This window comes from Fukomys damarensis, unplaced genomic scaffold, assembly GCF_012274545.1.
Source record: "Fukomys damarensis isolate Sample0158 unplaced genomic scaffold, DMR_v1.0_HiC HiC_scaffold_22, whole genome shotgun sequence".
In the NCBI taxonomy this organism is placed as follows: domain Eukaryota; kingdom Metazoa; phylum Chordata; class Mammalia; order Rodentia; family Bathyergidae; genus Fukomys; species Fukomys damarensis.
In genome coordinates, this window is record NW_022900934.1 from 22,429,773 (window position 1) to 22,455,291 (window position 25,519).

Consider the following 25,519-nt stretch of genomic DNA (forward strand, 5'->3'; position numbering starts at 1 on the left):
ACAGGATCAGCACACCGAAGCTGCACTCGCTCTGCTGGCTGTCCGGCTCGGCTCACCCAAGCAGGCGCTGCTGAGAGGAGCAGCGCCGGGCCGCACGTCTTGCCGCCGACGTGCCCACGCAGCCAATCAGCGGCCACGCAGCCGCCCGAACGAAAGAGCCGCCGTCTTTTCGGCGCAGGAGACGTGAGCGTGGCGGAAGTGACGTCGAGCTTCTACCCGGGGTGCGAAAGAGTGAGATGGATAACCCTAAGCAGAAGAGACCGTGCAGGATTTCCCGCTGAGGCGAAAGTGAAGACTGGACGTGAGCGTCGCCCAGGCAGCCACAGCCGGTCCTCTGGAGCGGTGGCCTTGAGGCCTGTTGTCGTAGAGCCTAGACCATGCTCCCCAGAACCCTAAGCTGCCCCACAGGATTCAGCCCTTTGTTGCCCCTGAGTTGCAAAATTTTGTAGAGACGTATTCAAGATTTTAACTCTTCTCTATAATAGCGTAGCATCTCCTTTTGTCCAGCACTGTTTTGACAAATGTGAGACACCAGAGGATAAATTATTTTCTGTTTTGGTACCGGGGATCAAATTCCGGTCCTTTCGTTTGCGAGGCAGTCGGCGGCACCACTGAACTAAATCCCCCGTCCCAGGAGAAATTATTTTCTAAGGCAAGTTGGAACCAACTCAGGACTCTTTAGAAGAAAAATAGGAGAAAACACTTTATGACTGTTGACTTATTGTATCCTCCCTATATGTGCTAGGTAGTTCAGTGGTTCACAAAAAGTTTCTGTATTTGTGGACCAGCGGCACCAGCAGCAACCTGATAAGAGTTGCAAATTCTCGGACTCCATCAGAAATTCTGGGGATAAGGCTCTTGTCAGTGTTTTTGTAGTTTTTTGTTGTTGTTGTTGTTGTTGTTGTTGTTAAGACAAGGTCTCACTACAGGCTGGCCTCGAACTGGTCGAGAATCTCCTGCCTCAGCCTCTCCTGGGATTACAGGCCTGTGACACCTTTCTTGTCAGTGTTATATTAAGCCCTCCAGGTGGTGCCATGCATGGAGCTGCATGGTAAATTGAGATACCAAGGCACATCACTTCTGTGGACAGTAACTTGCCCAGAATCACTCCACTAGTACCTTGGTCTACCTGACTAAAATCTGTACTCTTAACTTGTAAGCTTTAAGTCTTAAAAGAGTCATTCAGGACTGGGGGTTTAGTTCAGTGGTTCCGCTGCCTGCCTTGCAAGTATCAATCAGGTCAGAACCTCCTTTTCATGTTTGTCAACATTCACTAGTATTTCTTCACTTTAGGTGAGCAACAGAATCTCCTAGGTAGTTTGCAGGATACAATACCTGGTGTTTTTCATGCTATTCCCACCCCTAAAATCTTGTTTCAAGAAATTGAGTGGAGTCGGACCTCAAAGATAACACACACCATAGCAGACTTCGATGTCTGGAACAGGTGGAAGGGCTAAATGTTTGATAATGGGTGCAAACTTTTAATGCTAATTTTCACAATCATCTTGTTTTTTTCAGCCTTGCAAATTTCCTGAACCAGTTTCTCTCCATATATAACAGTAAAGCTTAACCAACTTACTCTAGTTTGGGAAATATTATTGGTACAAATCTTTTATACACTCTGTGTGGCATGTAGTTCTGGAACAAAATGATCATGTCATACAATATTGGAAAAATGCTTAACCTGTGGCACACACCTGTAATCCCCTCAGGAGGCTGAGGCAGGAGGAGTGCCATGAGTTCAAGGTCAGCCTGAGCTACATAGCAAGACCCTGGCTAAAAAGAAGAAAAAAAGAATGCTTGACCTGTGACCAAATGGTAAATTTTCAATCTGCCGAGTCTGGATGTGTAATGAGGAATCTGATCTGGGTGGATTAGGGAAGAACAACTAAAACAAAATAAGCTGGGCATGGTTGTGCAAGCCAATAAACCCAGCACTCAGGAGGCTGAGAGAGGAGGATCACATGAGTGAGTTTGAGTTCGAGGCAAGCCTGAGCTAAATAGTGAGACCCTATCATAAACAAACAAATGAGAAAGTAAGAAGAGGAAATGGGAAGTGAAGGAGATGGTGCATGCAAGAAGTGTGAGGTAACAGTAACGCAGCCAAGAGTGGAATGGGAAGAATCATCCTAAAGAACGTTGCTGGTTTTGGTCCTGGGGATTCAACTTGGGTTCTTGCACTTGCAAGGCAGGCACCGGAATCACTGAGCTAAATCCCCAGTCTGAAGAACGTTATTTATCCCAAGAGTTGGGCCAAGGATTAGGCTCAGTGGTACTCTGCCTGCCTCATAAGCACAAGGTCCTGAGTTGGATCCCCAGTACCAAAACCCCCTGCCAAAAAACCAGAAAAAGCTAAGGAAAAGATTTGAGTAGATAGAATAATCAAGTTTGCATCTAAGAAGGATTACTCTCGGGCTGGTACACAACTCAATGGTGAGGGCATATTTAATATGTGTGAGGCCCTGGGTTCAATCCCCAGCACTGTCAAAAAACAATAATAAAGGACTGAGGCCAGGCGTAGTGGTGCACAATGGTCCCACCATTTGGGAAGCTAAAACAGGAAGTTTGCCATGAGTTTGAGGCCGGCTGGGGCTACATCATGAGTTCAAGGCCAACCTGAACTATATAGTGAGACCCTTTCTCAAAAAAACAAAAAATAAAGGACTGGGGGTGTAGTTGTGTGGTAGACTACAGCACTGCCCAGCATGCACAAGACCTTGAGTTCAATCCTTAGCACTTGGAAAAAAGGCGGGGTGCTGGGGATTTAGCTAAGTGGAGCTGTACGTGCCTTGTGAGCATAAGGTCCTGAGTTTGATCACTGGTATGGGGAAAAAAATACCACCTCCCCAAAAAATTTTTTAAAGGGGGGGGGTTAAGAAGGCTGTTAAATGGTGGCCTGCTGAGCAAGTGCAAGGACCTGAGTTCAATCCCCGGTACCAAAAAAAAAAAAATGCTGTTAAAGTCATTGAGAGTTTCTAGGAGCACAAAAGATGGAAAGATTGTATTAAAAATGAGTTCTTTTAGGGGCTGTGGATGTAGTTCAGTGATAGAGCACTTGCCTAGCATGTAGGATACCTTGAGTTCCATCCCCAGTATCACAAAAAAGTCTTTTGCTTTGTGGTGTAGGGGATTGAAACTAGTAAGTGCTGAGCTATGTCCCCAGCAGGCTTTTTTTTTTTTTTGGTGGTACCAGGGATCGAACTTGGGACCTATACTTTCAAGGTAGGTATGGTAGGGCCACTGAGCTAAATCCCCAGCCCTGGGAATGTTTGAATTTTGAAACAGGGTCTATGTTGCTAAGGCTGGCCTTGTGATCCTCCTGCCTCAGCCTGTCAAGTAGCTGGCATTATAAATGTGTACTACTATGCTTGGCAAAAGTTCTTTTAAAAATTCTTGCTAGGGCAATTCGCTTTGATGCCTGGTACCACAAAAAACAAACAAAAATTTTTATTATTAAAAATATTTAAAAATATTTATTTATTTATTTTTGGTACAAGGGATGGAACTCAGGACCTTGAGCTTGCCAGGCAGGTGCAGTGCCACTAAGCTAAAACCCCAGCCCTTTTAAATATTTATGTATTCTTTTTTTTTTTTTTTTTTTTGAGACAGTTTCATGTGGCCCAGGCTGCCTTATCATCCTGAGGGCTGAAATTAGGGCCCAGGCATGTGCTAACAAGCTTGGCAAAAATATTTTTTTAATCATAATGAAATATACGTAATAAAATTTTGATTTTCCAGTACTGAGAATTGAACTCAGGGGCTTCATACTGAGCTTATTGAAAATAATTTATGCCATTAACATCCCAATAATTTGTGAGAATTTATTTTGGGACCCTCTGTTCTGTTGAATTGTGGTTTTTTTGTTTGTTTGGCTTTTTGGGTTTTTTTTTTGTTTTGTTTTTTTTGGGGGGGTTTTTGAGACAGGGTCTCACTATGTAGTTGAGTCTGACCTGGAATTCACTATGTAGCCCAGGCTGGTCGCAAACTCCCAGCAATCCTCCTGCCTCAGCCTCCCAAGTGCTGGGATTACAGGCGTGCACCACCACGCCTGGCTCCTGGAATTATGTTTTTTTTCCCACCAGTGGCTCACTGTTTTGATTACTGTAGCTTTGTAGTGAGTTTTGAGACCAGGAAGCCTTCCCTCAACCTCCAACTTTGTTCTTTTTAAATTTTTATCTTTTTAGATAGGGTCTTGCTATGTAGTCTAGGCTGTCTTTGAACTCACTATGTAGCTTATGTTAGCTTCAAACTAACAGCAATCCTCCTGCTTCAGCCTCTCAAATGCTCAGGTCGCAGGCATGTGCTACCATGATCCTTGAGGATCTCTTTTTGTGTGGTACTGGGGATTAAGCCCGGAACCTCTGTACTGAGCTATGTTCAGAATCCTTTTTTATTTTTGTTTTATTTTTGAGACATGGCATTATAAATTTGAGACATGATTCTCTTAAATCACTAAGTTGTCCAGGCTGGGTTTGAATTTGTGATCCTCTTGCCTCAGCCTCTCAGTGTTTTGGGATTATAGGCATGTGCCTCCAGACTTGACCTATTTTTTTTCCTTCTGATACTGTTGTAAATGAAATTGTTTTCTTAATTTTTTGATCAGTTTGTATATAGAAATACAACTGATTTTTGCATGCTGATGTTTTTGGGTTTTTTTGTTTTTTGTTTTGGTACTGGGGATTGAACTCAGGACCTTGTGCTTGTAGGGCAGGTGCGGTGCCACTGAGCTAAATCCCTGGCCCCATGTTGATACTGTTGTATCCTGCAATTTTGCTGAATCTTTTTATTCTGACAAGGTTTTTTTGTAGTATCTTTAGGTAGTAACTACATGAATATGTTGAAAGGAATCTCAGGAAGTTTCCTGAGTTTCCCCTGAAGTTTCTATGGGGGAAAAGAACACTGATTCTTTATATGTGCTATTTGTATTATATTGAAAATCTGGCCTTGTTGACTCTGAGGTTCATTAAGTTTTTTTTATGGGAGTGTGGGAGATAACAAAGTTATAGTTGGAATGGTTCTTAGATCCTGCACTGCAGCCCAAGGTCAACACAGCAAATTAGAGGTTAAATAGGCATGTGAAACCTGATCTGTATTTCTCCTCTAAGCTTTCTAGGAGCAGACAAAGCCATGCTGGCAGCCAGGGTGAGGGCCTTGCCTAGAAGGTATTCATGAACTCAGACTTGTTTTTTCTGCTTTCACCCAAGGCTTTCCTTATCTTGGGAAGTGGGAAACTGGCCAATCCCAGTTCATCTGGTTAAAACGAACATCTTGGGTGGTCTAAAATGGAAAAGAACTTGGTGAGTCAGATTTAGAAGTGGGAGATAAGAATTGGAAGTAGGACACATTTGTCTTTTAGCACGGGTTGATCACATAGGCTTAGCTTTAAGGATGCGTTCTTTTCTCCTAGCTGAATGTCTTGGAGTCACTGCCAGCTGCTTGTAATGGGAAGACACTCTCTGAAGGGTAAGACTGTGGCCTCTGACACTGATGGATCACAGGCAGGTGAGGAGGAACAACCAGGCACAGAATGAGCACTGTTGGGAAGCAAGAGGTCTGACTTTATATCCTGGACATTTTCTGTTTTTCTGTCTATAGTAAACGTTACAGCATTTTATAAGCCCTAAGTGCCAGTTTCTTAAGAAATGTTTTACACGAGCCAGGCGTGGTGGCACATGCCTGTAATCCCAGCACTCGGGAGGCTGAGACAGTAGGATCGCTGTGAGTTCTAGACCAGCCTGGGCTACACAGTGAGTTCCAGGTCAGTCTCAACTACATAGTGAGACTCTGTCTCCGCCCCCACAAAAAAAGTTTTGCATACATTTATTTTCCTGGAAATGCTAGCTGGGTTCTTAGTCATGCTAAATTCCTCTCTTTTAACCTTTGTTTTTCTATAGTGAATATAGATGTTTTCTGTTGGAGTCCGTGGGGGATCCCATTTCAGAGCTTGATACCAGAATCTGAGGGCACTCAAGGTTCCTTATGTAGAAGTATAGTATTTGCATGTAACCTATGCATCTCCTCCTGTATATTTAAAATCATTTCTAGATTACTGATAATACCTAAAACAACATAAATGCTATATAGTTGTTATACTGAATTGTTTAGGGAATAATGACAAGGGAAGTGTACATGGTTAGCACAACCCCCTTGTGATTTTCCATGGTTGGTTGACTCTATGCATGTGGAATCCAGGCATAAAAGTTACTCAAGTGAAAATTTCAGGAAGGCTATCTTTGACCTCCAAGTCACCATAGACTGCTGAGAGCAAAGTCAGTGGTTCAAAGAGGACTCTTCTTCCTCTCATCTGGTAGCTTGGAAATGTTGAGGGATGACATATTGCTCAGTGTTTCTTTGCTTGCCTACCATGTATGAGTCCCTGGGGTCTTCCTCTAGCAACACACACAGAGTCTTTAACAGGTATTTCCTAAATGAGGCTGTTACAAGAAAGGTGGGTCACTGTATTTGTCAGCCTCCCCCTTGCTGTGATAAAATATCCTTAATTTAAAGGAAGGTTATTTTTGCTCTCAGTTTCAGAGGTCTTAGTCCATAGTTGGCTGGCTCCAAGACAGAAATGGCATGCCAGAGGGCCTGCTGGAGGAAAGTTTTCATCTCCTAGCAGCCAAATGCAGGGAAAGTGCACCAGTGAGAGATGTAACCTCCAAAGGTGCCCCCCGCCGTGACACACCTGGGCCCTCCTAACAGCATTTCCAGCTATGAAGATCAGTGAGTCCCCTGACCAGGATGGCACCTCCACAATCCAATCACCTTCCTGAAGTCTCAATCCAGTGACATTTAAATTTAACCTTCAGTCTTGTTCCCATCTTCAGAGGAGGGTGCTACTCACTTTTATCCCTGTCAACTTTCATTATCTAGAATGCTCATTCACCTCAGGGCCCATCCATTTGAAAAATTGGTGTACAACAATTTTGGTTTCAGTTCTTTGAAAAGTACTTGTAGGAAGCATCTTTTTTTTTTTTTTTTTTTTGTACTGGGGATCAAACTTGGGCCCCTGCGCTTGCAGGGCAGGCAGTGGAACCACTGAGTTAAATCCCCAGACCAAGCATCTTTTCTTAAATAGTAGAATCATCTACTTCTCCTTTCTAGGGGAATATTAATATTCATTTTCCAGATGCAAATGAAATTTAACTTACTTTAAAAAAATTTTTTTTTCCCAATACTGGGGATTGACCTTCTTATGGAACTGAACCCCAGTCCTTTTTATCTTTACTAAGTCTCCCCAGATTGCCTTGGAGGGACTCAAGTTTGCAATCTGCCTCAGCTTCCCAGAGTTCTGCAATTGTAGGCATGTGCCAGCACACCTGGCCCAAGTTTAACTTATTTTTATTTTTTGGGGTGACAGGGATCAAACTTGGTTGCCTGTCTCACACTGGAGCCACTGAGCTAAATCCCCAGCCCCAATTTATTTATTTATTATTTATTGGTACCAGGGATCGAACTCAGGTCCTTGCGCTTGCAAGGCAGGTGGTGGAACCACTGAGCTAAATACCCGGCCCTAGCCCTGATTTATTTTTAAAGGAAGCCTTTCCAGCACTTACTCATTCTTTCCAACCCTGAAGCCAAACCAGGTGTGGTGGTGCACACCTGTGATTGCAGCACTTGAGAGGCTGAGGCAGGAGTATTGTGGTTGAGTTTGAGAGCAGTCTAGACTACATAGGGAGACCCTGTCTCAAAAAAGGCAAGGCAGTGGTTCTGCTGCCTGCCTCGGAAGCAGAAGGTCCCATATTCAATCCCTGGTACCAAAAAATAGAAAAGAAAGCCCTAGAGCCAAGTATCTGCTTTGGAGGATATTGATAGAGAAGTCAGAAAATCAGGACTTTTGATAAATGGGTAAAGTTGAGGCTCTTTTTCTTCTGGGGAACTTCACTCTCTAAATCCCTAAAGGAACGTGACTATGGAAGAGGACACACAGCCCTCCCTCTTTCAGGTGTACTGGAGAGAAATCAGGAAGTTTGGTTGTATGAGAAGCTTCCTCTGGGCCAGAGATGTAACTCAGTGGTAGGTTACCTGGCTAGCACGTACAAGGAGAAACAAACTTGTGCTTAGTCCATACCACTTTATGTAGCTCGATGCCAGTAGGTTCAGATTTTGGGCAGACATGAGTGACCTTGAAGCAAGACAAACTTCAAGTAGTATACTAGCTCTACTTTTTTCTTCCTTGCTCTGAACTTATACTAAGTATGCCTGTAGGCAACTTAAATCCCCACCGAGTTTCTTTACCTAGGGAAAAAGAACATCTCATTTTTGTGTGTGCATAAAATTCTAAAGGGTGCAGACCCAGGGCTTTTTTTCTCTCCAGCAGTGGGACTACTCAGGACCTTCATACTGAGCTATATCCCCAGAGCTTTTTGGAGACCGTCTTGCTAAATTGCTCAGACTAAGCTCAAACTCGAGATTCTCTTGCTTCAGCCTTCTACAGTACTGTAACACACCAGGCTTCAGAACCCTGTTTTTCTACTTTGGGCTGCAATTAGTGTATTGTTATTTTGATGTGCACTTACACAGCTATTTTAGGCAAAGGGGAATTTAGGGCTCACACAACAGGGAAGTGCAGGTGGGACTGGCTTCAGAAATTACTGGACGGGTAGTCTTTTATCGGCTTATCTCTGTGCTGGTTTCATGCTGTAGTTACATTTTTCTCAATGACAGGAAGAAAAAGGTGCCAGTCCTCACGTTCACGCGCTTATCACTTAGCAACCCCAAAGGTAACTACTGACCTCAGGAAGGACTGGCCCAGCATGGGCTGCGTATGTCCCTTACAGTGACAAATGGGATATGGAATGGGATTAGGGGAAGAAAATAGGGAGACAATGCACAAAACTCACAGATGGCTACTGGAGTGAAAGAGGTAAGGCAGAATAAAAACTCTCCAGGGCCAGGGGATAGTCAAGCACTTTTTTCTACTTTAAAAATAAAAACAAAACAACTTTATTTGACAAAAGACAAAACAAGTTATTTACAGTAGTTGTTTGCTCAAATAACTGAATGGGACAACTGCTTCTCCAGGTGTATAACCAACTCCAAGCAGAAAGTGCCCCACTGCCAGAACACCCCATTTTACGTAAGGGGGGAATGCCAAACAATTCAGCAGCATGGCTCCCTCACCCCTCATCACCTCCCCTGCTCAGCACTCTGTGGGAAGGGAAAATCCCATTCAGCCCAGTATCCTCCAAGTCCCGTTACAGAGCACCCTGCATTAGTCACAATGGACCTGGGCTTGCGCAGGTTGGACAGGCTGGGCATGCAGTTGCAACTAGCTCTGAAGCTGCCATGTTTATCCTTTACTAGCTAAGCCTCACGATATGAGGATCCCTGACACCCTCGGGCACAGGAAGAAGGGGCTGGAGGAGGTGGAACAGAAGGCTCAGGAATCTTGCCCACCCAGGGAGCAGAATTCCCTTCCTAAAAAGAAATCTATTCCCACACTCACAAGCAAGGGGATGGACCAAGCCACTTAAGAGAGGTAAGGGAACCTGCCAGGGTTCTTTCTAAAAAGACAGAAGATGTGTTCTGCCTTTCTTCTGGCTAGGCCCACCCAAGTCAGTCGACACCCAGGAATCCCTTCCCCTTGTGCCCATCCTGGCAATTTCAAGAAACTACATATCGGGGCTCCTGGCATAGTTTTTGGCCCAGTAACAACATTATATTAAGAACGAAAATATGCTGGCTAATAAAAATCTAAGATTAGTGTTTCTTAGAATATATAAAGATGGGGTATACTGCTGTTGAACACTATCAGCAATGAAACAGCAAAATAAAAAGGGAAAGGGGGAGATGAAGACCAGCTATGATGTGTCTCACTGGGAAATTCAGGCAGGCCCCTGGCAACTCCAACTTACGGAAAGGTGAAACGAACTCAAAAGCTACAGTATCAAAAGCTTTTAACCCATTTTCAGCCCCAGCTGTAGGGACTACTCCCTGCTTTCTCCAGGAATACCTTCCTGCCTTGGTTGTGGGAAAAGCTGCCTATTGGAGTGGCTACAAGGGCTTCCTGACCAGCAGATGGCTCACTTCTCTCCAAATTGGGGAGGCTAGAATGGATGTTCTAGCCAAGTTCCTAAAATGATTCAGGACTTAGGCTGTAGACAAAGCCTTGAAGAACCAAGAAGGGGAAACATTAAAACGAAAGAAAAAACCCCCCACTGTCTTAGTCTAGTTTACATCCCATGTCCCCCCAAAATACAGTAAAAACAAAAATAAAAACAAACACTTTTGATTTTCTCATTCTCTGCTCAAAATCTAGGTTTTGTCAGATTAGGCTCTCTTGGCTGTGGCTTTATCCCCCTTCAGTGCCTAATGCAAAAAAGCCAGTGCCCGTGTGTTTTTCCCCTGCCTTTTCTTTTCCCCCCGAGGTGGCAGGGGGTGACGGTGGTTCAACCAACACCAAACCACCATTTAGAATTTTGTGCTATTGCAGAAATTCAGCTGGTCCCCACAATAACAAATACTCCTTCCTTATGCAACAATCCTCAGTTTCAGTGGTGGATAATTCTGTTTTATCAGTCTATCATGCAATGCTCTCGTGCCCCACACCTGGGATAACTACTGCTATTAATGCAAACCACAGCAAAAAGGAAAAAATTAAACACCTAAACATTCAACTGGAGTCGGTCCTGTTACGTCTGCTGGTTTCCTCTTTTGTCCACGTTTATGAACTTGGAATGTCCACACCAGGCTTGACAGAAAGAGGCACAGCTCAGCGGCAGCTTGGACCCAGAGAGGTCTGAACTTGGCAGGTTTCCTGAGCCCAGCCCAGGAAAGTAGGCTGGGGTTCTCTGGAGAAGCAGCAGCACCATGCCAGGTCTCCAATCCCTTGGTCTCATCACTGAGAGGAGGCCTGGAGAAATGGCAGAGTCAGCATAGGAGAGGTCGCCATTATAGTGCAGTGATGCTGGCGGGCATCTTCCTGCTAAAAGACCTCTGGACAGAGGAGATGATCCTGATGCTTGGCAGTGATCCATAGAAAACCCTCTGTAGGAAGGAAGCAAACTGGGAACCCAGGATAGCTGGCTCTAGCCTTGAGCACCCCTATTGGCAAATGCCTACTTGGGGTTCTCAGAGACTAAAGGGATGGGAGTGTGCAGTAATGGGGGTGCCGGGTCCTGCTGCTTCTGAAGCTCCATCTCAGCAGCCCTCTGCAGCGCCACCTCCACCAGCAGCTGGAAGCTGCTGAAGTCCTCCTTGTCCTGCTCTGGGGGTGTGGGTGGCGGTGTGTTGAAAAGTCCACCTGTGGGGCTCCCAGCCTCAGCCCTGGTCAGTAGGGTTAGTGTACCACCGGGGGTGACCAGGGGCTTAGGGGGCTCTAGCTCCCCTTCTGGGAAGGGAGCTGCTGGCTTTTCCCCCTGGCCTGGGTGGAGCGGCACAGAGCACACAGACAAGGAGAGCACATTGGTGGGGGCTGGTACAGACACGGCCAGCACGGAGGGGCTGTTACCACGGGGCAGGGCTACATCTGAGGCTTTCCCCCCACGGCGGGAAATGGTGAACTGATTAGGGTCTTTGCCATCCTTCCGCAGCATGTCGGGGAGGAGCCGCCGCCGGGCGTTGATGAACCAGTTACATATCTGAAATGAGTACAAGAGATGGATCAGTTCACTCCATCCAACACAGCTATGAAGTACTGTTTTCCGGGCTCCAGAACACAGCAGCAAACAACACAGACAAGGTCCCACCCTTCACCGAGATTCGTGGTGGAGAGGACAGTTATGTAAAAAGTCAAACTGAGCCAGGTATGGTGGTATGTGCCAGCTACCAGAGATACTGAGGTAAGAAGATTCAAAGTTTGAAGCCAGCCTGGCTAACTTAGAGACCTTATTTTCAAAGAAAAAATTAAACGGGCTGAGAATATAGTTTAGTGCTTCCTAGGTTCAATCCCTAGAATGGGGGCGGGATGGGATAAAAAGGGCTAGGCATGTCAGTGTAGCTCTGGGAAGCTGAGTCAGGAAGATCCCAAATTTGCATCCAGTCTAGACAAGTAGGTGTCTTAATTTTTTTTTTTTTTGTACCAGGGATCAAACTTGGATGCTTTCAAGGCAGGTGGTGGAACCACTGAGCTATAAATCCCCGGCCCTATGTCTTAATTTAAGAAAATAACAACAACAACAACAACAACAACAAAAAACCCCGAAACAAACCAGACCCAAACAGTAGCTCAGGGTGGCCTTGAATTTATAATCCTCCCATTTTAGTTTCCTGAGTGCTAGGACTATAGGCATGTGGAATGGACACTTGGTGAGCTCTTTATAGGTGGCCATGGTGGTGCATGTTTCTCATCCCAGCACTCAGGAGGCTGAGGCAGGAGGATTACTATGAGTTCTAGGCTAGCCTGGAAGGGCTGGGAATTTAGCTCAGTGGTTCTGCTGCCTGCCTTGCAAGTGCAAGGGCTAGCGTTTGATACCTGATACCAAAAAGAAAGAAAGAAAGAAAGAAAGGAAGGAAGGAAAGAAGGAAGGAAGTGGTTGGTTACAGATGTAACTCATTGTGAAGACCCTGAGAAAAAGAAAAACAAGTCACAAACAAATATAAAATCACTACTATGTTAAGGCCAATAAAGGAAGCTACAATGGCTTTTGAAGACAATGGTTTTAGCCTCCCCTGTGGACTCCAGAAGTATTCTCTGAGAAAGTGGTTTAGTTGAGATCTGAAGGTCAAAGTTCTTGAGGGGGAAGGCAAGCAGGGAGGAATGGTGAGTCCTAGCACAATACCAAAGAAACTTCGAAGGGAGACCCCTGCGCATGGTTGGGGAGCGGCACAGTAACTAGGGATGACCTCTTACACTAAGAATTTGGTTCTTTACAGGCACTTGGGAGCCATAGGAGGGTTTTGTTTTGTTTATGGCACTGGAGGTGGAACCTAAGAGCTTTCTAGTGCCCAGCTAAATCCCAGCCTTTACTTTTTTTTTCATTACTGGGGTTTGAATTCCTTTGTGCTTACAAGGCAGGCGGCAGCACCACTGAGCTATATCCCCCACAGCCTTTACTTTTTACTTGGAGAAAAGGACTCACTAAGTTGCCCAGGCTGTTCTCTAAGTTGTGATCCACGTGCCTCAGCCTTCCAAGGAGCTGGGATTACAGGTGTGCACCATCATAACCGGTGCATTAGGAGGATTTTAAGCACAGGCTATGTGGACTACAGACTGGAAGCAAGAAGTCAGGCTGGCAGTGCAGATTGTGTTATGGGATGTGGCAAGAAAAGGACAAGTATTTCATGAAATCAAAGAACCTGCTGCCCAGCTGGCTGTGAAAAGGTGAAGAGGGCATAACGCTCAAAGTAATTCACTCCCCAAAAGGCTGGAAAGCACAATCTTGCTGCAGTGCAGAGAAAGAGCACCAAAGGCAACTACGGGCTGACAGAAACAAAACTTACTATTTCTAAGAGTTATCGAGACTATGAGACTTGAAATGTCCCACTGGTTGGCTGCAAGGTTCAAGGTGCTTGTGGCTTGGGGGACACATCTAACACCCTACTCCGTATTTGTCTGGGCTTTCTGTGCGTGTGGTACCGAGTATTGAACCCAGCCCTCCTGGACTCTTAATAGCTCCTCACTTCATCCTCGTTACTGGTTGTCAGTCTCTTTCTCCTTTTTTCTTTCCAGTACTAGGAACTGAATGCAGGGCCTCATACGTGCTAGGCAAGCACTGTACGACTGAATGATACCTTCCACCCCTTTTGAGACAAGGTGCTAAGTTGCCCTGGTTGGTCTCAGACTTGCAGTACTTCTAATTCAGCCTCTGGAGTAGCTGATATAGGCTCGTGCCACTGTGTTGGCTGGGGATGTCTTTTAACACCAGTCCATCTAATCACGTGCCAATAAACTAGTAGGTGAGTAGCCATCATTAAGTGCCAGTAAGGAAACAAGAACAAAAGAACAGTGCGTGTGTGCGTGTGTGTATATGTGTGTGTGTATGCATGTATATGTGATATATATACACTATTATATATTATAATATATGTATATATTATAATAATATATATATATATAATATCTATCTATCTATCTATCTATCTATCTATCTATCTATCTATCTATCTATCTCCTTTCCTCAATAGGGGTCATACCTGAAGGGTAAGGAAGAACCAGCCAATAGAAAGAATGTTTTAGAAAGAAAGACCAGCAAATGTCAAGGTCCTGAGGCAGGAAAGGGGTCATTTAAAATACAGAGTCAAAAGAAACCATCAACAGAACTAAAAGACAACCTACAATGTGGGAAAAAATTTTTACCAGCTGCTCCTCAGACAAAGGGCTCTTATCTAGAATTTATAAAGAATTCAAAACAATCAGCACCCCCAAATATAAAAATTCAAAAATGGGCATCTGAAATGAACATACATTTCTCAAACAAAGAAGTAAAAGCAGCAAGTAAATATGTGAAAAAATGTTCCACATCACTGGTCATTTGAGAGATGCAGATAAAAACAACACTGATATTCTACCTCACCCCACAAATGGCTGCTATCAAGAAATCACACAATAACAAATGTTGGTGGGGTGGTGGGGAGAAAGGAACCCTTCTCCACTGTTGGTAGGAGTGCAGACTGGTGCAACCACTATGGAAATCAATATGGAGATACCTCAAAGAGCTGGAACTAGAGGTTCTATTTGACCCAGCCATCCCTCTGCTGGGTATCTTTCCAAAAGAATTAAAAGAATCATATCACAGTGATATATGCGTACCCATGTTTATAGCGGCACAGTTTGTAATAGCTAAAACTTGGAAACAGCCCATTTGCCCAGCAGTTGGAAACTGGATAAAGAAGATGTAATTTTTCTATAAAATGGAATACTACTCAGCCATAAAGAATGAGATTAGATTCATTCATAGGAAAATGGATGCATGTTGAGGATATACTCCTAAGTGAAATAAATAAGTCACGCGTGTAAATACTGAATAGTTTCTCTGGTGTGAAGAACTATAATAGTACATGAGATCCTAATGAGGTAACTGACAATGTGAAATAGGAAGAAAAGGGCTAAAGGTGTACAGAAAGTGGCAACGGTAGGGGGAAGGTAATAAGGGAAGAGAAAAAAATATGAGAAAATGAAAAAATGGAAATAAAGTTTGTAAATGGGGAGGGAAGGAGGGGGTGAAGGGAGGGCAGGGACAAGGGGAAAAATGAGAACCAAGACCTGTCATGTAGAGGTACAACATCCCAATCAATAATGAATGTAACTGTACTGTATACCTAACATGTACCAATAAACTCAATGATGAAAAAGCCCAAAACTACAGAGTTCAGGCCAGGGATTTAGCTCAGTGGTTCTGCCGCCTGCCAAGCAAGCACAAGGACCCAAGTTCAATCCCCGGTATTAAAACACAAACCCAAACAGAGTTGACTGCACTAGCCTGGAATACTAGCAAATTGCTAAGTGACTTCACCAAAACTTGACACTTCAGGTCCTTCTCCTGGTTTTTCTTCTCTTTGGCTTATCAGCATATATTTTAAGGACTTGTAAGAAATACACACTGCTACAGTGGAAAGAAAAAATAGGAGCCCCATCCTCTCCCTTCACCCTGTGTTCCAGGAGATGGAAGTGTGTGGGCTGCTGCCATGTCTAGCATTCCTTTAATGTCTATGGAGTGCATTAAAGGCCCAAGGCTCTTGTCCTAGTTTCTGTCCCCGGATATTAGCAGGCTTCTTTCTTGATCCACATCTGCGGAAGCCCTTGGGTACCACCTTCCCATCAACTCTGCCGTCAGACCAGGCAAAGGCATAGCCGCCTGTGACAGGAGCTGGTGCCTGCTAGTGCAGCCATTCCTCAGATGTTCCAAAGACAGCAACAGGCCCACCAGGCTGGAAAGCCTCAAGGCAGAGCAGACGTTTCTGTGGCCCTTCTCTATTCCACCCTGGGTGGACCTTGACTGTCTAGCTTGCGGATCTCTCTTTACCCCATGCTCCCCGCAGTGCAACAGGGCATGTAACCTGCATCACTAGACACTGACTGAGCTGACTTGGACAGGAGCAGCAGGGGAGCCCTAAATAGAAGTAGGGCTGAACAGCTGGGTGGGAGGAAGGAAGGAAACATTTTGGGTATCAGGTATCATCATGCCAGCCATCTCACTTGGATTATGCTTAATCTGCATACAAGCCCTTGAGGAAATGAGCAGTGTCCCCAGAGTACTGCACAGGGAACTGGAGCTCAGTGACGTGAAAGAACTTGACCAAAATCACATGGCCTCTGAGTGCAGAGCTGGGATTGAAACCCTGTCTCTTGGCTGCAGAGGCCTCAAAACTTCACTCTTCTACCAAACAGGATAAATGCATAATCATTCTTCTCCCGAGTGCAACACTATAACACAAAACATCAAGTACTATTCTATTACACATATTAATCTTCAACAGGTATGAAGTGGGTTCTATGATAATCTCCCTTGGAGAAACAGAGGCCCTATCAGACAGGTTCAGTAACTTCTCAGTTTCACACGTGCAGAGGTTGCACTTTGACCAGACAGCTGGTTCCATGCTTCCACCACTGCCAGCTAAGAAGTTAGCCTAAGTGAGGCCCTTTCTCCTGGCTCCAGGCAGCATCTTCCATCTTCCCTCCCTCAGCTACTGGAACTACACAGGAGGACACCGCATCTCTCTACCTCCCCGGCACATGCAGGGAAACCACAGGGTCACAGTGACCCGCATCAGGCAATGCTGAACCAAATGTGGCTGGGGGGAAGTCTCAGGGAAAGGGTCTGGGAGCTGACTATTCAGAGAACAGAAAACACTCCCTTCACATTCCCCCAACTGCTCATCCTGGTCCACAAAAAACTAAGCAGCCCACAGCCTGTCTGATGTTCTCATCTCATAGGATCCCTGCCGAGGGGCTGGGCAAGGCAGGAGGCCCAAGTGCATCAGTGCATAGGGCTCCGGCAGCTACCTAACCCGTGTGTAAGTTAGAAAAGAGCATGTGACTTGCCCCCACTCAAGGTCCTCAGAGTTGGTAGAAGTGTGCTGCGGTGAATTCCATTTTATGATTCGTGTGGCAACACACAGGCTGGGTACACCACAAGCCTCTTTCTGCCATCAGACAGGCTCATGTGAAAGGCTGCTGCCCTGTCAGGGCTTTTTAAAATCATTGGCAAGGCCAGATATTTAGTTAGCTCAGTGGTTCTGCCACCTGCCTCACAAGTATAAGGCCCCAAGTTTGATCCCTGGTACCAAAACAAACAAACAAACAAAAAACAAAACAACAACAAAAATTAGTCATTGGCAAATGTGGGGGTGGGCTTGGGAGGGGCACCAAGAAGCGGACCTAGGTTATGGGGGTGATATAATCGGAGGAGGCAGACAAGTGCTTTCATTCTGTCTTCTAAGCTGGGAAAGAGCAAAAAGGGGCAGAAGGCAGGGACAGGTCTTTCCCAAACACCACAGCATCATGCTACATCTCAGCACCCACACCTAGGTGTTTTGTTTTTGTTTTAGTTTTTTGAGACAGGATATTGCTACGTAGTTCAGGCTTGTCTTAGACTTACTGTGTAGCACAGGCTGGCCTTGAACTCACAGCCATCCTCTTTCCTCAGCTTCCCAGGCTTGTCTTAGACTTACTGTGTAGCACAGGCTGGCCTTGAACTCACAGCCATCCTCTTTCCTCAGCTTCCCAAGTGCTGGGATCACAGACATGCTATGGACATGCGCTGTCATGCCCTGCCCTGGAACTTGTGATTTTTAAATAAGCCATCCAGAGGGTTCTCATGTCCAGGGTTAGGAATCAATGGTTTACTCCACTGATGTAACATGTCCTTGTGTGCCAAGCCTTCTATTTAAGCAAAAAATCTTACGCATAAGCTCAAAAAGTATACACAGAGACAAAAGGCCTTGAGGTGGGGAGCTGGTCTGCTTGTGGGAGGTCTCAGAAGGCAGCTAGCTTTGAGGTGAGAAAGAAGAGCTGGAGAGCTGGGACAGAAAGATAGGTACTGCTGCCCTGTGGGCTAGGCCACCCTCACACACAGCCACATTTCGGCCTCTGCACCAGGGCTTCTCACTCTTGGCCCTAACCACAGGGCCTGCTGCTCCTGCTCTGATGAGGGCTCAGGCAAAGCTGCTTTCAGAGAGGGTCCACTGTTCCAGCACACAGCATAGGCAGGCAAGCAGTCCCAGTGAGTGTGGAGGGCAGAGATGTGGCCCAGAACCCTCCCAGGCAGCCCTGTACACTGGAAACCACAGATGGAATCCAACCGATAAACTGGGCCTAGAGGGTGTCACAGGAACCTGTGAAAATCCTTCACGAGACACTTTTTTTCCCGTCTAACCCTCCCAACTGCCTCTTTCTGGGCAAGTACCAGCAAACCAGTTGGTTAAATGACTCATTGACTTGCTAATGAGATAGCTCCTGGCCTGTTAAAAGAGACAATCAAAAAGGATGCCCCTAGGGAAAACTAAAACAGGCCTGGCAAGGCGTGGATACCTGAAGAAGCCAGTGGTATTGAGGATTCAACGTAGTATTCTCTTACCTCTCTGGATATTTGAAAATGTCTTTAATAACAAACAAAACTTTAAAAAATAAATACAGGAAAAGAAAATGCAGCAAGGAACTTAAGTCAATTTTTCTTGACCAAGGAGCCTCTACAGTTCCTTACTTCGGACAATTCCAACACTATCGTCCTTCTTTGTCATTTCAGCCATTTAATTACTGAGCATTACCCACCAGATACCAAGCAGTGAGCCAACATCGAGGTTATAGCAATAAAACTAGAACTCTGCCCTTCACACTTCCAGAATTCAGTGCCATCTAAAAGCAACCTGTAGCTGGGTGTGATGGTGCCTGTAATACCAGCCTCTTTAGGGGTTGAGGCAGGAAGACAGTGACTTCAAGTCCAGCCTGAGCAACCTAGTCCCTCTCCAAAAAAAAAAAAAGCTGGGATGCAGCTTAGTGCAGACCCTAGGTCTAAACCTCCTACTACAACAGCAACAAAAAACACACAGTCAAGTACACCCCCACATACCCCAAGCCCTGCCTCATGCTCAGACCCAGTCCAGGTGCTGTGGGAAGATATAGCTCCCCCAGGAATCCAGAGTGCCCTGGTTAGAGGTGGGAGGAAAGCAGCCAAGGGCAGCCATCAGTGTGTGCAGCAGGAATGTGGGGGGTGGGGGTCTGGGATGAGGCTAAGATGCAGAACGACTGACATTATGATTAGGTTGGCAGGAGCCACTAAAAGGGCTGGAAGTCACAGAGTGACAAGTGATCAATATACAACAGTTTGAGAAACACAAGAAAGATTTAAGGGAAATACGTACAGAGACAGTGATCCCAAACAAGCTAAGAAGGCACTATGGAGGGAACCACCCAGAAAGGGAAGCCAGTTGGAGGGATTATGTTATCTGAGTCAGGCAATCTTGGGTGCCTGAGACTCCGAGAGGTACAAGGTTGGGGCTGATGTGGGAGACACAGTGGCCACCAGTGGGACCCTTCCCTAGATTTAAGATTTCTACAAGTGGATCTGTCACCCTTAAGGCTCCACTACCCTCTATGAGGGTGCTCTGTGTTCCATTCCACCCCTAGAGTCACTGCCTTTGTCCTACTCTACCCCAGCATAGGCAGCAAAACACCATCTGCCATTTAATATATAAAGTAGATTTCCATTATTTTACACCTACCCACTTTGGGAAATTGTTCCATTTTATAGTTGTATATAAAAACAAAAATTGGGGCTGGGGATTTAGCTCAGTGGTTTCACCAGTTGCCTCAAAAGTGCAAGGTCCCAAGTTCGATACCCCGATACCAAAAAAATATGCATTTTTTTGGGGACTTGGAATTGAACTTGGGACCTTGCATTTGCAAAGCAGGGGCATCCCCTGGGCCCCCCCCAGATAATTTTTTAACCCTATTTTATATATGTACATCTCTTTGAGTAATACAATGAAGTTAACATCTTTTTTGGGGGGTAGTACAGGAAATTGAACCCAGCACCTTTACACTGAGTCTAATTGTTCAGACTATGCTGGGCATGGTGGCACATACCTAGCACTCAGGATGCTGGCACAAGAACATCGCCATGAGTCTGAGGTCAGCTTGGACTGCATAGTGAATTCAAGGCCAGCCTGAACTACAAAGTGAGACTCTGTCTTAAAAAAAAAAAAAGCCCAGGCTGTGGTGGTTCTCGCCTGTAATCTCAGCACTTGGGAGACCAAAGAGGAGGATCACTGTGAGTTTGAAGAGGCCAGCCTGGGCTATACAGTGAGACCCTGCCTCAATAAACAAACAAAAACCAAGATGAACTGAAGTTAAAAAGGCGGAGGCAAGAGAATAGCAAAGAACTGTCTCTGCAATGCTGGCTCTCAGGCTGCAGGCATATGCAGTTTGACAATCTGTAAGTTTCAGGCTACCTCCTCTGGGAGGTTTACCTAGATCCTGCCCTGCCATGAATCCATGACCTCTTTTGTCCCAGCAGCGCTCACTTTTGCTCACTTTTGCAAATATCGGTGACCAGGTCTGCCTTTTATCCCCATCCCTGAGGAGATACTCCCTCAGGGTGTCCTAAGGCAGTTAGCTGGGCACAGGGAGGGTGCTCAGGAGGTTAACTCTGAAAGCTTCCAGCTGCTTGGCACAACAGGGCTTGGTCCAAGACCCCTGAACTCAGCACAGATGAGGGTGGGAACAACAGCAGAAGCACCCACTGTGTGGCAGACACCTCAGAGTGAGCTCTGAATTCTCATTCCCTCCTTCCTACACCCTAGGAAAGTGCTACAACAATCTCCCTATTTTCAGATGAGGAAGTAGAATGAGAGACAGCAGTGTCCTGGCTAAGGTCCAGACTTTCTCTTAGGGAGAGGATGGAATCTGAGTCAGGATCTGTAACCCGAGACTCTTTCTCACAGACTCGATTAACCACTGCCCAGTGAGTAAAGCCAGTTAGAGTCCCAAAGCTGAACATTTACATGTCTTTTCATGGGAGAGGGCAGGGAGTTGGCACGCAGGGAAGTAGGACGTAAAGGATTAAAAGGGTAAAGGAAGGAGGGTGAGAGTGCCACAGGCTGAACCAATGGGCCATTACAGGACACAGGTGCAGAGGGAGGAGGGAGGCTTAGGGGAAAGGCTGGGGTGGTGCATTCAGGGAGTAGTGAGATCCATGGGGGTGAGGGGGTGAGCCCCCAGTGCGAGGCCTCCTCTCCCAAGGAGGTGTCAGCCAAAGTGGACACAAAGCAAAGGCAGTCCAGGGTACCCTGCCTTAGCACCATGAAAACAAAGACACCTGCAAGTCAACACCAGGGATAATTCAAATTCAAATGAGGTGCTCCTTTGCTCCCTGACACTTTTGTTCCGTGGTGCTGCAGATGGAACCCAAGAACACTCTACCACTAGGCTTCTTCCTCATTCCTTTTTATTTTCACACAGCATCTCATCTGGTTAAGTTGCCCAGAATGGCCTCTAAACTGCTATCCTCCTGTAGTTAGGATTACTGGCGTGTGCCACTGTGCCTGGCTGATACCATATATGTGGTTTACAAATCGCTTTCCAGTTCTGAATCTATTCTTCACAACAGTTCCCTCAGGCAGAAGAGGAATCTAACTTTCATTTTATAGATGAGTAGCACAAGACCGGGTTCACAGTATGAGGGAGCTAGGTTAAGCTAGTCAAACTTCTAGTTGTGACCTCTGACTTCTGCTCTTTTATTTGTTGTTCTGGTTGAGACAGGATCTCACTATGTAGTTCAGGGTAGCCTCGAACTCACTATGAAGCCCTCTTTAGAATTTTCTACTGTCTGAAGTCTACCTGCAACGACCTCACTTTGTTGTGTCTCAAGGCAGAAAAGTGAATGTTCTTACCCGATCCAAGAAGAAATTAGGGCCCAGAAGAGGGAGGTGACTGCCCCAAGACCACACCATTGAGACAGTGACAGGGCTGGGACAGAACTAGAGCCCAGGTCCTCCACTTACCTGCAGCACAGAGAGGTTGGTCTGTCCAGAAAGGCTCAGTTTCTCCTGCTCCGAGGGGTAGGCATTGTAGCGGTGCAAGTACAGCCAGTCCCGGAGGATCTTCACTGACTCCTTGGGCAGGTTCCCCCTGCGCTTCCTCTTGCCCGCCAGGGACAGAAGACCTTCATCCTCACCTAGATCGCTGTCAGACATGGTGCCTACGGGTGAGGCTGGACCTCCAGTGAGCCTGGGACAAGGACACAGGGGAGTGCATGTCGTTATGATGCACTGCCTCTCACCTAGTTCCTTTTCTCCAAACAGTACTACAGCCTGGGGCACCAGAAATGGAGGAGTTGCAGTTCAAAGCCTTGGGCTATACCATACTTTGAGCAAGCTAGAAGGGAAAAGCCCATGATGTCACCATTTCATGGCATGGGTGGATGACTACTGAAATAGACAGCAGCAGGTCATTCATAACTAGGAACAGGACTATAAGTAATTTCAGCTACCACTGGTTAAGGCCTGCTATTTCCACGTTCTTTACTATGTACAGATGCTTCACATCTATCGCCTCATTTAATTCTTGTAAATCCTTATAAGGGAGTAATTATTCTTATTTTATTGATGAGAAAACAGAGATTAAGAAAGCCGCCAAAGGTACTATTATGGTTAACATGAAGTTACCAAGCAACCCAGCAACTTCACTGCCAGCTATCTACTCCAGAGAAATATAACCTGGGTGCACATAAGACTTAGAACATAAACGCTCAGCATTATTTGTAATGGCCAAATGGTCGAAGTATCATCAGCAGTTAAAAAAGGAAAATGTAATCTATCTATACAATGGCCTATTATTTAGCTATAAAGAGTTGAACCCTGATTCTACTACAACATGGATAGAACTTGAAATTATGCTAAGAGAGACTAGTCACAAATGACTACATTTTTTTTGTTTGTTTTTCGCAGACAAGAGTTTTGCTGTGCAGCCCAGGCTGACCTTGCACTCACTGTAAGCCAAGGCTGGGCTGGAACTCAAAACAATCTTTCTGAGTGCTAGGATCACAGGCATGTGCCACCACATCAGGCAAGACCACATTATTATATTATCTGCCTCGTAAGCACAAGGTTCTGAGTTTGATCCTAGTATGGGGGGGAAGACCACATATATACATTTCCACTTATAACGGGAAATCCAGAAGTGACCCTATATACACAAGGCAAACCAGAAGTTAATAAGGGCTGGGAAAGAAAGAAGTATATGGGGTTTGTTTTCTGAGGCTATAAAAAGTGAGGCAGGATATTCACCAGTCTGATACCAGCCGGAACAATTCAAAGAGATCCCACTTCAAAATAAAAAGTAAAAAGGGCTGGGGATTTAGCTCAGTGGTTCCACCGTCTGCTTCTCAAGTGCAAGGACCCGAATTCAATCTCCGGTACAAAAAAGAAAAAGAAGCAAAGGCCAGGTGTGGTAGCACAGGCCTGTATTCCCAGCACTGAGGATGCTTAAGACAGGAAGACAGTAGTCGAAGGCCATCCTATACTACATAGTGAAAATGTCTCAAAAAACAGAAACAAAAATTGGACTATAGTCAGGGGTGATAGAGACATAGCAAGGCCCTGAGTTCAAGCCCAGTATCACACACACAAAACCCTAAAATTGACTATAGTTGTAAACATACTAAAAATCACTGATATGTATACTTTATTTATTTATTTTTGGTACCAGGGATCGAACTCCAGACCTTGCACTTGCAAGACAGGTGTCCGAACCACTAAGCTAAATCCCTGGCCCCTGATAGTATACTTTAAATGGGCAAGTTTTACAGTGTTAGTTAAACCACAGCACAGTTATTTAAAAAGATTCCACCTCCAGGATAAATTATCAAAGTAGGATTTGGATTCAGGTAACTTGCCTCCCCTCACACACCTTTTGGACTCTACATTATCCTGCCTCCCAGGTGTCTGAGGCCCCAGAGGAGTCTGGAAACTCTAATCACCATGGCCTGCTGCAACCCATGTAATATTTGCTGAGCACCGTGTACCCTGCAGGAAAGAACAGTGAGTCATTCCTCACTAAGTTGCCAGTAAGTTTCTTAGACCTTCTCTTTGACAGCGTGATCCCAGACTTAACCTCTCAAAATTCAGAAGAGTGAGCAAGGCTGGGCTCTGGTCCCTGCCTACCCTCCACTTGTTTGTGTGACCCTGGGTAAGTCCTCCTTTCTCTGGGCGTGAAGCCCACCCTCCTTCACTTGTCAAGTGAAGGAACTTTTCCCCCCTAGATATGCCAACTCAGTGCTCCTCTCCTAAAGTTCTTGTTCACACAGGCAAAGAAATTTACATTTTAAAAACAAAAATTCTAGGCCAACCAGATGCCAGAATTCAGGCTCCTCCCTTCTCAGCCTTTTAACAGCTCCCCAGCAGGCCAAGCCAACAGACTCTGGCATCTCCCAGGTTTTGTTTCCTGGACTTGGGCCTGGGCCCAGATCTCTGTGCCGGCTAGGCCAGGCTTTCGAGGGAAGGGTCTACCCTCAGCCAGGCCACCTGGAGGCGAGACAGGCACTACTTAGAGGTGCCACTCCTCAGAGAGCACCACCACCAGCAGGCTGAATTCGGAGGTCAGACATTTGGATCAACCAAAGCAGCTGGGATCTGGGCTGAGCGATGCAGGCTGGCAGGCTGTGAAAAGTTTACTCAAGGTTATCTGCACAAATTCCACCCTGGCCGCCAGCCAGAAGCCAGTCTGCAGGGTTCCTGGGGTGGGCTCTGGGGTGGACCCTTAGTGTGCAAAAATCTTTCCACCTCGGTGTCCTGCACCCCAGACCAGACAGCACTCGGGCAGGTTTCCCACACATATACCCCATGCTCGCATGCCAACACACCAAGCAATTTTAACAGTGCACAGATAGCTGGCCCGAACCACTCCACAAGCCCTGCAAACCCCATGATTTTCAGGGCCACAGACAGAATCGCCTTACAACCCCACGCCCATCAATAGCAGTGATACACACAACCAGGCCAACTCCTGCATCAGCCCACCCACGAACTCCAACTGACCTGCCCACCCACGATCTCCCCCAAAGGGGAAGGGCTGGACGTCATCACACCAGCCACTAGTTCCGTGGCAGCGCTCTTCAACACTACGCCCATGCACCCTCCTACACACTCCCACGACGCCACCTGCAGCCACTCCCGCAGGAACTTTCTGACAACTGCCCCAGCTCGGCTGGCGCTCCCCCGGGCCGCGCACTGGAGCTCGCATTCCCAGCAGTTCACACAAAGCGCGCAGCCTCCCCCACGGCCCAGACAGAGCAGAGCACATGGCTCCCCGGGCGGCTGGGGGTTGGCCGGCGCTCGGGACACCCGCACCCCAGGCCCCCCACCCCGCTTCAGAAAGCGCACAACGGATCCCTCGCGGGCCCGCAATCCCAGGGGAGCGAAGGCTCTGGAAGAAAGAAAACTCACGTGTCTGTCCTAGGGCAGGAAAAAGTTTGGGTCCCACCCCCTTCCCCGGCCGCTCCGCGCAGGCTGACTCTTCGGGGCGCGGGGCCGGAGGAGCGTGCGCGCTCGGCTTTGTGCTCCAAACTCGGCCCGGAGGGGGAGGGGAGAGGAGGGGGCTGGGCTCCCACCTCCGCACCGCCCCCCCAGTTCTGCGCCCAGA

The 25,519-nt window shown here is 46.4% G+C and overlaps 1 protein-coding gene and 1 long non-coding RNA gene across 4 annotated transcripts in view; one reads left to right on the forward strand and one right to left on the reverse strand.

Moving 5' to 3' along the window:
* The first annotated feature begins 1,760 nt into the window (after window positions 1-1,760).
* Window positions 1,761-13,901, forward strand: LOC104873367. Its single transcript, XR_004518440.1, has 5 exons — window positions 1,761-1,818; window positions 5,205-5,297; window positions 5,408-5,502; window positions 11,535-11,783; window positions 12,817-13,901. It is a non-coding gene; the product is annotated as an uncharacterized LOC104873367 (long non-coding RNA).
* Window positions 8,961-25,519, reverse strand: part of Tgif2 (TGFB induced factor homeobox 2) — a 17,856-nt gene continuing 1,297 nt past the window's right edge. Inside the window, exons 1-3 of one of the 3 annotated variants that reach the window (XM_010640010.3) lie at window positions 25,324-25,507; window positions 21,883-22,108; window positions 8,961-11,582 (exon numbers count right to left, since the gene is read on the reverse strand). In XM_010640010.3, coding sequence (XP_010638312.1) covers window positions 11,061-11,582; window positions 21,883-22,074 — 714 coding nt within the window. In that variant the 5' untranslated portion in view covers window positions 22,075-22,108; window positions 25,324-25,507 and the 3' untranslated portion in view covers window positions 8,961-11,060. Of the gene's footprint in view, window positions 11,583-21,882; window positions 22,109-23,788; window positions 25,193-25,323; window positions 25,508-25,519 lie in introns of those variants that run through there. The other 2 variants (XM_010640008.3, XM_010640009.2) reach the window with 2 other exon arrangements.